At 33.4% G+C, this 14,542-nt stretch overlaps 3 protein-coding genes across 7 annotated transcripts in view; 2 read left to right on the forward strand and 1 right to left on the reverse strand.

Moving 5' to 3' along the window:
• Positions 1–2,963, forward strand: part of LOC105348082 (phosphoglucomutase-1) — a 35,479-nt gene extending 32,516 nt beyond the window's left edge. For both annotated transcript variants that reach the window (XM_066065303.1, XM_066065302.1), the window contains exon 9: positions 1,506–2,963. In XM_066065303.1, coding sequence (XP_065921375.1) covers positions 1,506–1,595 — 90 coding nt within the window. In that variant the 3' untranslated portion in view covers positions 1,596–2,963. The remainder of the gene's footprint in view (positions 1–1,505) is intronic.
• Positions 2,964–3,397: 434 nt separating this feature from the next.
• LOC105348083 (MAP kinase-interacting serine/threonine-protein kinase 1) lies at positions 3,398–10,540 on the reverse strand. Of its 3 annotated transcripts, none has more exons than XM_011457389.4 (8): positions 10,397–10,540; positions 8,117–8,339; positions 7,402–7,499; positions 7,066–7,219; positions 6,623–6,783; positions 6,304–6,500; positions 5,887–6,186; positions 3,398–5,766 (listed from the first exon to the last, which is right to left on the reverse strand). In XM_011457389.4, exons 1-8 carry the CDS (start codon positions 10,403–10,405, stop codon positions 5,442–5,444), a joined length of 1,467 nt encoding a protein of 488 aa, XP_011455691.1. In that variant the 5' UTR covers positions 10,406–10,540; the 3' UTR covers positions 3,398–5,441. The 3 variants fall into 3 exon arrangements, with proteins under 3 accessions (XP_011455691.1, XP_065921376.1, XP_065921377.1); XM_066065304.1 differs by lacking the exon at positions 10,397–10,540 and adding an exon at positions 9,879–10,135; XM_066065305.1 differs by lacking the exon at positions 10,397–10,540 and adding an exon at positions 8,864–9,019.
• A 39-nt stretch (positions 10,541–10,579) lies between these two features.
• The window catches only part of LOC105348084 (calcium homeostasis endoplasmic reticulum protein), a 39,838-nt gene continuing 35,875 nt past the window's right edge, over positions 10,580–14,542 (forward strand). For both annotated transcript variants that reach the window (XM_011457391.4, XM_011457392.4), the window contains exons 1-3: positions 10,580–10,757; positions 12,222–12,392; positions 12,493–12,725. In XM_011457391.4, the coding sequence (XP_011455693.3) occupies positions 10,733–10,757; positions 12,222–12,392; positions 12,493–12,725 (429 nt within the window). In that variant the 5' untranslated portion in view covers positions 10,580–10,732. The remainder of the gene's footprint in view (positions 10,758–12,221; positions 12,393–12,492; positions 12,726–14,542) is intronic.

Genomic DNA, 14,542 nt, shown 5'->3' on the forward strand with positions numbered 1-14,542 from the left:
CCAAAAAAAAGCCCAAATAACAAAACATGAGAGTTTTGCATAAACAAGCGCATTAGTATTCCATAGTCCCTTCCAGCATTCCCAATTTTAAAACAATTGCCATTTTATGTGCTCACCAATAGGTGACTAAAAAACCCCATCTGGTATTACATTTAGATCTTTGCTATGCAGAAACTGATCCTGTTTTTTTTTGTGACAAAATTTAAAGTATAGTACATGTATCAGATGAATAAAAAACTATAGTACATGTGTACCCAATTTAAAGGGGTATTTGAGTGAGATGGAATATTTCTGTTTTTAATATTGTAAAGAATATGAGTAAACAAAAGCAATTTAAAAAGGATTTTAAAGCAGCCTCTCTGGAGAAAAGAAGAGCAGGGAGATATTGCAAAAATTAAAATGACCATGTTTACTCCGTTGGGTTCTGTGGGTGGATTAGACTGTGGTCTCATTTTAATGTGAGAGATGTTCCAATGTTTCTAAATCCGTTTTACATGTACCTGCCAGGAATAGAAATAAACAGAATTCAAAGATCAGAATTGGAGAATATCGGTCAGTGCGGACAATGAAGTGGGAGCTTAACCAACTTCTATCTCAATTTTATAATCCTTTCAAAAAACCATTTTGAAATATATGCACCTTACGTAAACAGGAGTTTAATTGGAAAGCCGTTCTATTTATTCAGACAGCATTAATTAAGAATTAGACGGTTGTTGAAGACTTTGATTGTTCTACTGTTAATTTTCTTAGCCAAAATTATTTGAGAAAGGAAATGAGATGCGGAGGAGTTATTAATTCAATTTAATGCCTCACGTATAATCGCTTTGTTTATCTGTTGTATTTTCTAGAATATTTGTCAGAACTGTCAGTGCTTAATAACTTTAAAGATTAATCATACATCCATGTTTAAAATGAAAACATCAATGAGCAATTGTCAAAACTGATGATGTACACAGAAAATAGGATTACTTTACTACAGTGGTGCCTTTGATCACAACAGGAATTTGACTGTACAAATGTATTGACTACGTCTGGGCTTTTCCTCTTTTTTTAATCATGAATCAACTTTTAGTAAGACATTTATGAGCAAGTTCAGTTTCTAATTATAAAAGCTAGTTTCTATGATACCTTAAGACATGTTAGAGTTTTTGTGTTAAAAAAAATAAATTAAAAATTGATAATAGCTGCAGGAAAAAACAATATCAGTGCTAGAGAATAGACGTACTGTTATTTTTTCAAGTTGTTCTTTCCGTGATAAAAACACATTTGTGTTAATACAATTAAAGATTGGATTTTTTTTATCTTCATCTTATTATCTTATCTTTATCTTATTCATCTTATTATATTTTATCTTCATCTTATATTTTTGTTTTATCTCAGAATTTGCTTGATAAAGCATTCTAGCAGATAGAATAGCTGTATATGCAAAGACATGTTGAAAACAAAACATTCTGGCACACCCATGAGCAAAGGTTTATCAATTGTTTTGACTGGATTCGTTTCAGGTTGTTTTGCGCCCCTTGATAGACATTGCACTCAAGTTATCCCAGCTGCCTGAACTGACAGGAAGAGATGCTCCAACCGTTATCACATAAACTACGTTCTCTAAGCTGTTTTTGTAAATTAAGAAACACAGTTTTTGGACAGAGTCATGAATTCTATGTTTTTAAATATATATGATATATATATAGCTTTCATATTTCTCTTATTCATAAAGTTTTATTTATGCATAATACACTGTACCTGAATAAGTTGAACAATTAATATAATACATGTATTTGTTTGGTATTTCTAAATTTATCGGTATATCATTATGATTGCGAACAGAAATAGTAAATTCTGCATCTCTGATTGCATATAAGAAGAGTACAGTGTCTGCACTTTATTTTTCACTGTGTTTTAGTGTTTTTAAATAAATTGGATGTTTGTTTGATTGGCCTGATAACCTGTTTATGACTATATATCAACTGACCCGATTTTGTCTGCAGTATCTCCGGGTCATATGTCTGTGTACATTATATATACACCAATATATACCCATTGTGTAGACAACACTCTACTTAGTTAACAGGGATAGACACGCACATCTAAGCTATAGGGTCAAGTGTAGATATATAGGTTGGACAAATGTTATTCATATATATAGACCTTAGCTGTCCTTGGGCTTGTGCCATCTATGTTTATTGACATAATAACACAAGTGTGCTGACAATATTGGAAGTTAAGTGCTGATAAAGGGGATAATGGGGGACAGAAACCAGGTGCTATAGTCAGAGTGACTGTGTCAAGTCTTATGTCACCTCACCCCTGAGGGGATTGCCCCCCACAGTTAAGTTTGTCCACTTAAAAAAAAAATTCTTCATTATTTGGGGTATATTATGGCCATTACTGTATTGTGTATTATTATCTATATTTATTTATTAAATTCTTATAAATTTAAGGCTCAAAACTTTTATCCAGCCATCATCGTTTTGGTCAGTTTGAACTTCAGCTGGATTTGATTAAAAGCTGAAGTATAAATTACATGCAACTCCATTTTTCTTGATGTTTGGCAAACCAGGAAGGTGTGAAATACTAACCAACCCTGTAGAGGATTGATCTAAGAAACCGTTAACCAAGTGCTAAATACAATCAAAGAAAATGTGTTAATGAACTTGGACAAACTTCCTCATCAATGAATGGCACCCTTCAAAGGGAAACGGTGAGACTCCATGCAGACTGGAAAGAATTTCTCACCAAGCACACAAAGACTTGATACTCCATTGCCCCAGGAGTTTATTTTGTGGATGGTTCATTAGCACAACCAAAATTAGTGGGGGGCCCTTAGGGGGCTAATTTTAAGGATGATAGGAGTTAGCATGTGACAATAATAAGCTTTCTCTGTGGTGCTTTGCTTTTGATTGTTACTGCTTGTTAAATATAACCATTTAATCAATACTGTTGAAATAAATTACTATGATGATGATCTCTCTCTCTGTTATCTTTAGTTGGCAGAACACGAAGCTGAGGTAGATTTCTATTTATAACTAGACAAAGAGGTCGTGTCTGCTGCTGTAGCAGTGTAATAACTTGCATGATCTCCATATACAAAGGGTGTGTGTTAGATCAATGAGACTGTTACAACATTCTTTTTTGCTTTATTGCAAGTAAAACCTTTTTATTTTACTGAAAACTTATAGGTATTTATGTATCATTAAGAACAGTAAAGCTGCTGTTTCAAAAATGTATGAACTTTTTGAACTAAATTATGTTTGGCTATATACATTTGTATGTCTGGCAAATTTCCAATTTTTTTAAGTCCTCCAGTACAGTTTATGTCGATTGTTCTCCAGCATTCAATGGAACAATTTGTATCATTGCTGTTGTCACATGACCTGGACAAAAACCAACAAATGTGTAAAATTTTATTCCTTTTATTTTGAAATGCATCATGACTGAGTTTTACAAGTCATTCAATGAAGCTTCAGTTGGTCGACATTTCTGGTTGATTAAACAACCCCAACTACAACCTTGGCTTCATAAAAACTCAAAACAGAACAAGCAATTATCATTTCACGAAGATTCTTCACCGTAATACTCTGTAAGCGAAGCCATTTGAATAGTTTTCTAATTAAAATTTCTGTAAAAACTTTTAAAAAAAGAAAACTTTTTTAACAATTTTAATATTCTTTGATAAAAAAAAGCACCCCCAACATTTATTTCTCATAAATATTAAAAACAATCTTTTGATTTGTCTTAATTCCAAAATTAATGATTAACACATACAATTGAGTATGGAATGGTTAGCAGAACACATATTTGTTTGAGCATTGCAATAAAAAAAAAATTTCGTCAACACATTTCCTTTGGAAATTATTATTGGACAGAATGATTTGAAATCACAAAAAATATAGCACAGAACAGACTTCCTTTCATGTGTGGCACAAAGTGTTTTGTTTGTCATTGGCTCTGATCCAAGCTCAGTAGCACTTTTCATAATCTGCGTACATATTATAAAACCCGTTCAGCATTCAAAATAGGCCATATCCTACAACTTCATGCAAGTCTTCAAACAATAACCACATTTTGAGATCCATGGCTTGCATGAACGAGGAATATGGCTAAACACAGGATATGTTATTCCAGATCTTATCATGCCAAATTAACTCCAAATTTTCCATATCTTTGACACTATACCAGATGGTGTCGTCACACAATTTTTTTTTTTTAACTATTTTTTTTTTTCAAATAGTATTTTGTACTAAGTACTAGCACCCCCTACCCATCTTAACATGATTTATAACCCAATATAGTTTAAAAGTGAAAAAAATAATTTCTATGATAAAACAAATGTTCCTGTTTCGAAATATTTTTTATAACTAGAACAAATATAACAAGCTCGCATAATAAAATGCATTTGTTTTAACAAAGATTGGCAACAACAAGCTCAAATATAAGGCTGTTTTCAAACATCAATTTCTCAGTTTTAAACATCACAGTTGCACAATGAGTTATCACATGGAAATCCTGTTGCCATTCAGGAATTCCCTTTTTGACTTCTTTTTTTTAGCACACATGGACAAGGACAAGAGGTAATATATTGTATAACAACAACGGATTTCAACTTTTTTCAGGCCATAGCTTCCTAGACATTGTGTCTTGCCTCTAGCTTGTGTATATTTCTCTCCTTCTCTCTCTCTCTTTGCATGTTAAAATGGCACTGTTATAAAACACAAAACTTAAGTTTCACATTTTTGACGAAAAAAAAAATTTAAATTGCTTAGAGTGTATTGGTATCAAAAATGCGAAATGGTTTTGTTCATATCTGAGAAAGAGAGCAAATTACCGGTTTTTAAAAGTTATCAAAGTACACATGTAGAATGCATCTTCAACAAAACTGTCGAAGAAATTTTGGAAATCATCGATCGATTATTTACACAATTGCTCTGTCCTAATATCAAGACTGGCTCAATTTGAATTCAATTCTATGAAACAATTGTAAAAAATACAAATGGAAACATTTAAAACAGATAAAATCGAACACATGGACAATTAAAAAATATAACAATGAGAACATTTCTGAAGAGAAATGCATTTGAAAAAATACTAATCTCATTTTCACAACCATCAAGTACTCATCACACCTATCTTTTTTCATTCTCAATCATACACATTTACACATCACATAGACACATGAACATTGATTTCTTTGATTGCTTAATGTTCTTTAAGAGCACTCATCTATTTGTTTTTTCAAAACTTTCGTGAATCTTTCCCCTCTCTCACAATGAAGACAATATGTCTCAAATTTTTTTTTTCCTATAAAGACTTGAAAGACATTTGGATATCTTTTTTCAGAAAATTGTTTTTAAATGTAGCTATATATACTCTGAATCAATATACACACAAGATCCCTGAATATTTTCTAAGCAAGAAATGCTAGAATGGAAATGATGAAATGACTACACGCTCACACCAAAGGTGGAGGAATGTGAACTTGGAAGCGAGTCAACACCGTCACTCTGCTCTCCCGAGGTGTTCAAGTTCCTCAGGGTTGTACAGGTGCGTCTCTTGGCAAGTCCTGAGCAGGGAGGAGAGAGTTTTATGGAGGGCATAAAGAGATCATCCCCAGAGTCTGTTTCCTCTAACAACTCCTCCAACAAGTTTTCGTCGCGGTTGCCAATGAAGAATGAAGTTGGCTCGGAAATGAGCAAGTGTTGCTGCATCATGCGGTTCATGGATATTACTTCGCTGGCATAGCACTCCAAGTCTTTTGTGCTGTTGTTCCTGTAAACATGACACCATACAGTCATTAGTCACACTTTATCTAACCAGTTTATCTCCAGTGAATGTTATAACAAAAAGACAAGTAGACAACTAGATTTCTGACAATACAATAATACCAACCTGGTGAGTACTCTTGGTGTTGCCAGCGGAGTGGGAGCTGGAGATGTCTGCACCCAGGGGTGGTGAAGAACCTCCACAGCAGAGAGCCTCTTTCTGGGGTCCCTCACCAGGAGTTTCTGGATCAAATCCTTAGCGTCTGGCGAGATGTTGAACCACTCATTATCAGGAAAGTCAAAGATGCCCTCTTGGATTCTGGTGAAGAGGCTGTCCTGACAGTCCTGGCATGGCTCTCCCTTCTCCCACCCACAGTCCTCTCCACACTGACCGTAGAAAGGCGGGTATCCACAAAGCATGATGTACCTACAACACCATACAGAAAACTCATCAGTAATCAGTTTTAAAACACTGGTGAAGGTGTTGATGTAAAGACTGACGTTTTCTATTTTGTACTCTTATTATCACATCAGTGATACTTACAGTATGGTTCCAAGACTCCACAGATCACATTTTTTGTCGTACTTGAACGACTCTCCGACCCAGGCGTCCACAACCTCAGGTGCCATGTACTCAGCAGAACCAACTGGGGTGAGTAATTCAGGGGTGGTGCAGTTGTCATTCTGACTGACCGGAACACCACTGGCAAGGTCAAAGTCACAGATTCGAATTGGAACCACCTAAAGATAAAATTACACTTTTTCATGAGAAAAAACCCCCATAACTTAGCATTTGCAACATTTTTCAGCAAAGAGCTATTTCTCACGAGATTCAATGCAACATATATGTTTGAAATATTTACCTCATCTGTTTTCTCGCACAAAATATTTTCAGGTTTTAAATCCCTATGGGCAATTCCTTTACGGTGAAGAAAATCTAAAGCTCTGGCTATGTCACGAACCACTAAACTTGCTTCTCTCTCAGTCAAGTGGCCTCGCCTTTCGATGTTAGCAAGAAGGGTACCTGAAATTGATAGAAAAAATTCTTAATCCCTTATGTCTCTGTTGATCATCCAAGCAGTCGAAAAAGAGGGGCACAGCAGTGCTCATTTACATAAATTTAAATGTCCCGAGGTAAACACAAACAAAGCACCTGCCTGACCTCAAGCACAGAGTAAACACCACTGGCCTAGTTTTTTTCTCAACAAACGGGATCTAAAGCCTTTTGTACAGAGTTGTGATTTCAGCACTGTGGTTAACCATCAGCTGATTTAATTTAAACAGAGATGTGCAGAATTTTTCTTACCTCCTTGCATTTTATCAAACACAAGGTAGAACCGCTCCGACTCTTCAAAATACTCATAAAGCTGCAAGATGTTCTCATGTCCTTGGCACAAATGGAATATCTCAATTTCTTTGAAAACTTTGCTCCTAGATCTTCCATTATTCTTTTCAATTATCTGTGTAAAATTTAATTATAAATAATTAAAATTTTCAAATAAAATATAACAGGCTGTTTAGGAATAATTATTTAAGTAAAGAAATTGGCAATTTAATCAATAAAAAAAAAAAAAGAGAACAAATTATACTTTGAGAATTTTTAAGTTATCAAATTCGTAATAATGAATCAATCAATAATCACCTTTACTGCATACTCCTTGTTGCTATGGTTATTTTTGTAAGTTTGAACAGAAGCATATGATCCATTCCCAAGCATTTCTCCTGTTGGTCTATAAAGGTCTGGAATGATAAAAAAAACCCAACATTGATGCTACTCCCATCTTTTTTCACAAGACTTATTGCATATGTTTGTAGGCAATATACATTCATGTGCATTCCTAACTCATAACAGATTTTCAGACTGTACTGAAGTGCTAGTGTATCTCTGGCATCATGCTTTTCTTTCTTTTTTTTATGGGTTATCTAGAGGGAACAAAAGCTAAGAACCCAGAAATGAAGCATGATTCATTCCTACCAGATGCTGCCAGCAATTATTTGTAGCTTTATTGACAGGAAAAAGTCACGCGGCTTTGACACATCACTACAATGACCTACATTTCTTACATCCTATATACATATGAATGGCCAATCAATATATCCTATAGGTCAAACCTGGAAAGTCACTTTAAAAATTTCAATTAGGAAGTAATGGATTTTAATCTATTTTTAGACACAAAATTATCAGACGATATAAAGATGATGTAATTCTAAAAATAAATCTTGGGTTTTTTAATTGCTTCCACTTTCGATAAGATGTAAATCCCCAAACCCTTGGCTATTCGTAGAATTCAAAAAATATATATTACCAATAATCTGCTTCATTTATACTCCCTATACACTCAATACTGACCACTTACCATTAAACTGTTTTTCTGGAATGTCAGCTGCCTTTCTCCTTTTCTTTTTGTTCCGAGACGAGTTGTGATTTCTGTTGAAGGGACTGCTGTTGTCTTCATTGTTGTTGTTGTTGTTGATGGAATTGTTGTTATTCTCCAGGTCGTTGTCCATTTCCAGGGTCAAGCAGCTGGTCAATTCCAGGCTGTTGGGTCGTCTCGGGGAGGGGCAATACTGAGATTCCACCTGAACAGAAGAAGAAGGCATGGTTCAGGGTGACGTTTTGTCTGAGTAGTGCAGGGCACAGACTGGCAGATTTCACTAGTCAAACCCCCATTTTTATACTGACTCTAATTTACATAGCTCAAACCACTTCTGAACAAACAATTAGTCCTGGGATCTCTATGTGTTAAAATTACTCTGCCTCAAATCACCAATTAAGCCCCAATAGGCCTGACTCTTAGTCTGGGTACTGACAGCACAGCAGGTATATAATTACTCCAATGTTGATACACCTGTGCTTTAAATCACTTTTACTCACTTCAAGGTATACAAATCAATTTTTATCCTTTAACACTTAATTAATCATTGTAAAGAGCAATGTTCCTTCACTTCATAATTGTCAAATTCATCCTGACCGACATGTTACTAAAATTCAGTTAGGGAACAACAAAATCTTGGGTAAGATTAAGAATTAATTTACTTCTAAATAATTTTCCCCTTTCAAAATTATTTTAATTTTAATTTGTATACTAATTTCATTTACTTACTGGTTTCTAAAACTATGGCACAATCTAAATCTGAATGTAATTTCCTCCACATTGCAAGAATGGCTTGAGACAACTCTTAGTTCTACCGAATTCTCAGAAAGAGAAGGATTCACAAAACCTGCACTGATTTATATAGAGGTCTACACCCACAGTATGTATGATACTCAGGTTGCATCATGCATTGGCAATTGGTAACTATTTATAGCACCTAGGGTAATTTCTGGATGATTCCACCTTTTCATTTACATATCAATAACCCACTGAACACACGTCAGATTGGTTCCATTTAAATATCCTAGTTCTGTTTATAAACTCCTTCTAACCCAAGATTGCTTTACTTATTTACTTTTGTGTGATACATTTCTTTGTGTGGGTTTGGAAATTTGCCAGTTTCATGTTCAGGTCATAATACTGTGTATATAAATCAGTTAATTCAATAAACAAAACTTATTAATTATTCTGAAAATCTAATCAATTTCACCAACAAACGATGTACTGTACATTTTTAAAAATTTCTTCAATTTTTCAGAAATCTGTTTAATATCAATAATTAAAGGTAGTGTAGTTTTTTTTTCTTGAAAGGCTGAAATCTTTTAACCAAAAATATCTAATTTAAAATAAAAATATATTAAAAAAATAATTATTTTTTTGTAAATAAATATCATATAAATCTTATTTACAGTATATATAAAGAAGCTGATTCCTGAAAACAATGACAAAGCTTATGTTTATCAATTCTTACACACGACACTTGACTGTCACCAATAGTAAATACAATGGGAATCTACTACGGTCCTATAACTGCCTAATGCAAGGTGTGGCAAACTGACATTTCAGGAGGAATTTGCTTTGTTTACAATCATCAACCCTCACACTGTATATTTTTAATCACTAAATTAACAAGCTATTGACTTATCAATTCTGATTTGTGACAATACAAATGCTTTCAATTAATAAACCCCTCGGACCAATTTCTTTGTTTGCAAGGTATAAACAACACTGTAGCTTTACTTACGTCAATCATTATTCCAGGCATTGAGGTGTTTGGGTTGGTATCACAAAATCCAAATTAAAAAATATTGCACACTTATATGGCTGCCTTAAAACTGTCTTCGATATGAGACCGCTATCCAAAAAACTTTTATAGACCCTTGTCTAATTTCTGTAAGGTCAATAGACCCTATTTCCGATGTTATCACTCGTACATACTACCTATCCGACTACCAACATTCAACTGAAGATCGTTCGACTACCTCAAGCTATTTATATCCAGACTACGTGGCCTCTCCGATGAGTGGCTGAGTCACATGAGAGTGGCCCAATCGATCAGCCAACACCGATGACGTAGTAAGTTACACGTTCGTACGATTGTTTACATCCGCCATGTCTTAGCACACCATGAAGGTCATGGATATAAATAAAAACAAATCACTATATGCAAAATTCTTGCTTTGTTTCTTCATTATGAAACTAAAAATGTGATAAGAAATACAAAATAAAACTATTTGAGAGGCTTAAAACAACATTACTTACTTCCTTCATTGTGCAATTTAGTTATTTTCATGTGCGACGTTTCTAGATGTTCTCCCGCGAAATCCACCATTTTTTTCACAACATTGCACTTCGGGGTTTTCCGTTTTCCGCGAAATCGTATTTAGATGGGTCTCGCCTATCGTATTTACAAAAGTTTTATCAATCAATACTTATGATTTTTTGAAATGTAAAATGCAATATGGATGATGATTTTTTTTTGGTGTATTTGAACATTGTAAAATTCCGTTTTGATCTTTTAAACGCTTGTGATTATAGGCTTTTTACACGTGTTTAAGAACAGCTACAATGACATTGATTTACCAATTTTGAGTGAGGATGGATCTCCCCAAGCCACCAGAAGGTATGCTTTTTGCAACTTGCAACTGTTTATGAATTATGTTTATGGTTTCATGTATAGATAATGAGTATGCAGTGCTTAATAGGCACTAGCAACCAGGAGCTACAGATACCAGTGTGTCGACATACAGTAGAAAATGCATCGCTTTGTCACATTTACTGATTTAAGTTTTAATACTTAGAAATATGAAAAATGTGATTGTAAATATATTTTAGGAGAAGTCATGTTTTTAAGACATTTTTGCATTTCACATTTTCTCATGCTTTCCTAAGTTATCATTTATTTCATCTGATCTAATGCAAATACCATTCCTACATATCCCTTCTATTTTGAAATTGCATGAAGAAAAAAAGAGGCAAGTGGTTTGGAGGTTTATAACTGTAGTGTAGCCATCACATATATAGACAGTCCAGTTAATGTTTGAACTTTAAGATTTTAATGGATATATATGTAGTTTTCATTTATTGATTGGTGATTATTTTTTTTTGATTTAACATCATACCTATTATTAGTATATGTTAATTTGTAGAGCTTATTTCGCATTTTTCTCATTGATACAGAGCATTTTTTTAAGATATTTAGAATATTGTTGTAAAGTAAACTATTCTGCTTTAATTAAAGCATTTGCATTTGGTGTATGATATAAAGTAGATGGAATGTTCAATTGTTAAAATTGCACATGTCCTACGGACCTGGTTTAACATTAGAATTCGTCCCCTATACTTGCTTCGGAGCAAATGAAAAAAGTATCACATTTTATATCACCAAAATTTTCATATGATTGGTCTCAAATACCTACAATGTTGCTCTTTTATGATCCCATTTTACCACATTAACTGTTTTTGCAATGAAATGACTGCCACTTTTTACATTACCTTTGAAAATTCGCTAACCATGATAATGATAAAATCGGAGACATTCGGAGAGCAATTTCTGGCAAAATGGCAGGAAAATTCCAATGTGTATATTAATTAACAAAATGCCTTGATACGATCCATTAAATGGATATTTTGTGGACTTAACTACATAAACATGTTTAAAAAGGTTTGTAACATGTAAAAATGTGTTTTTCCCTGCAAATTATTTTTAACAAAATTAAAATCGATGCGAAGCAGATCCGCTTCACGGCTGCTACATTGCAAGTATATGCGACAAATTCTTACTATGACCTGAGCATAGCCTGGTCACAGTAAAATTATTCTTTCTTTATGTATAGATATTCTTAAATGTGATTTTAGCATAAGATATAGATCTATGTTGGAAAATTCATGTTGAGAGAGTTAACATAATACGTGTATTTAGACTGAAAAATCCTAAAGAATGCCTTTAAGATTGATAAGAATTTATTAAAAATATTCAGTATAGCATATCATTTAGAGAGACAGCAATTAACTTCTGAATTTAAAAATTTAGATCTTAAGTATTGCTCCAACCTCATCTAATTTACAATTTTTTTTTTCTCATCAGATCATGACTTGAAGAATATCATTGATAAATTGGCCCAGTTTGTTGCCAGAAATGGACCAGAGTTTGAACATATGACAAAACAAAAACAAAAAGACAATCCCAAGTTTTCATTTCTCTTTGGTGGAGAATTCTTCAATTATTATCAGTATAAAGTAACAACAGAACAAGCAGGTAAATTAATTGATATTTTCTTAGTAATGAGAAAAGTTGACATTTTTTCAAATTTATAAATGGAATGGTTTAAAAATGGAGAGTTTTTTTTCATTTTAAGTTGCAAAAAAACAGCAACAACAAATGATGCAACAGCAACAAATGGTTCAGCAAGTTATGACACAACAGCCACTTCCAACAGCACCACCATGGCAGCAACCTCAACAACCTAATCAGCAGGTTCAGAACCTCCAGCAACAAATTGCACAGCACCAGGCAATGATGGAGCAACAAATTAAACAAAGTGAACAGAACCTTGCAGCACAATATCAAAGCCTGATTCAGCAACAACAGGTAAGCATAAACGTACCTGAGTGGGTCCTGAGATCATAATTCCCTGCATTTAATTCTCATCCTAGAGGTATGAGTGTTTTTCAGCTCTCCACTCTTATATGATAGAGATGATCTTGTTCTATTTGATAATATTATTACAATAATGACAATATTGACAATAATGACAATAATGACAATATTGTTTGTATTGTTTTAGACAGTAGTTATTTTGAAACACTGAACCAATTTTTGATATGGTATTCCATTGAAAGTGTTTTATTTAATAACATCATGATTATTATGGGTTTAATATCCGGTGAATTTTCTTTTTTGAGTGTTGAGAAGTAAAAAAGAAATCGGATATAGATCTCACACCTTCTATCATGAAAAACAGATCCTTTGTTTAAACGGCTTGTTTCATGTTTTTCATATTTGATAAGATTACCGATTGATGTACTTCCTAACACCATGCATTGTGGTCAAATATTCGTAGATTGAATTCATTATAAATATAGTGATTCTGTTGCACAATAAATGTTTTTTTTTCTGTTCTGTTTAGTATAAACATGTTTGCTTTTGTCGCAAAATCCATTTGGTGACCAATTTTACATTATTACGTCAATTGATTCAATGATGAATTTCATTATAGTTAACTGTTTAAAAATAATTCAAAAATTAAGAAATTTTACAATTTTCATGACAAGGTTAAGGTTATTGAAACTAAAGGTAACAAATGTACTTATCTGAATACCAAGTTCATGACAAATAGGTAGAGAGATTAAGAACCGTATTAACATAAATGGAATCTTATCTACTATTTTAACTACTGTAAGGTAAAACTATACCTTAATTTATATGCATATTCTAAAAAAAACTATACATTTTGCATTAATTCCCATTTTCAAATGTGATTTACAAAATTGTGCAATTGTTTTGCAGCACATGTATATAATTCCATATGCTCCGTGATATAACATGTTATTTGCTAAATATCATTGCATAAATTAAATATTTTATTTTGTTTTCTGTAAATAAATTAAACAAAAAGTGCATGTACAGCACCAAGTGGTAATGAAGGGCCATAAATTAGATAGAAAGGAGGGAGCAGCATTGATCCTCTTGTAATTACTAATTGTCAAAGTAAACAATTTATCTTCTGGCTTTGCCATTGCATTAAGTTATTCATATTCAACACAATATTTTCTGAAATCTCTCTGATGAATGCTAATGAATTCCATCGAAGAGAACTTCAAGGATGTTTGACATGATCGGAAGACACCTGACAAATTTATTGAAAAACATTAGTTTGAGTAGGGCAAATGGCAATCAATGTTATTTATTTTTTATGATAATTACAGACGCAATACTAGTGGGTGGAAATTAACGGCTAACTTGTTGGAACATAAACTGACATAAACAGTATACTGAAAACAACGTCCTGCAAATGCTGTTTAGCGTGTCACATCCTAACGAGAAACAACAAACTTGATCATAAACTGGCCACTGTCTGCCAATAAAACGAGCATTCCCAAATTAATTTGAGCATGTGTGGCTTGCACATTGCAGATCTCACTGCCCAAATTGGCATCATGTACGTAGTTCATAAACTTGGTCACATTGCCAGCAATTGAGCGGATATTTCTTATTAACACCTTAATTAGCCATATCTATATGTGTAAAATCTATGGATGTCAGATACATGTGCCTATAAGTCTATAAGAGATGAGCACTCTTGTCTTAATTGCGGCATTTGTCTATGCAATGCCAGTTTTGTTTGCTTGTTTTTGTTTTAACAAAAAGGTATGGTAAAAGAAATCTTATCATTTGTTGGCTGATAT

This window comes from Magallana gigas, chromosome 7 (assembly GCF_963853765.1).
Source record: "Magallana gigas chromosome 7, xbMagGiga1.1, whole genome shotgun sequence".
NCBI lineage: Eukaryota > Metazoa > Mollusca > Bivalvia > Ostreida > Ostreidae > Magallana > Magallana gigas.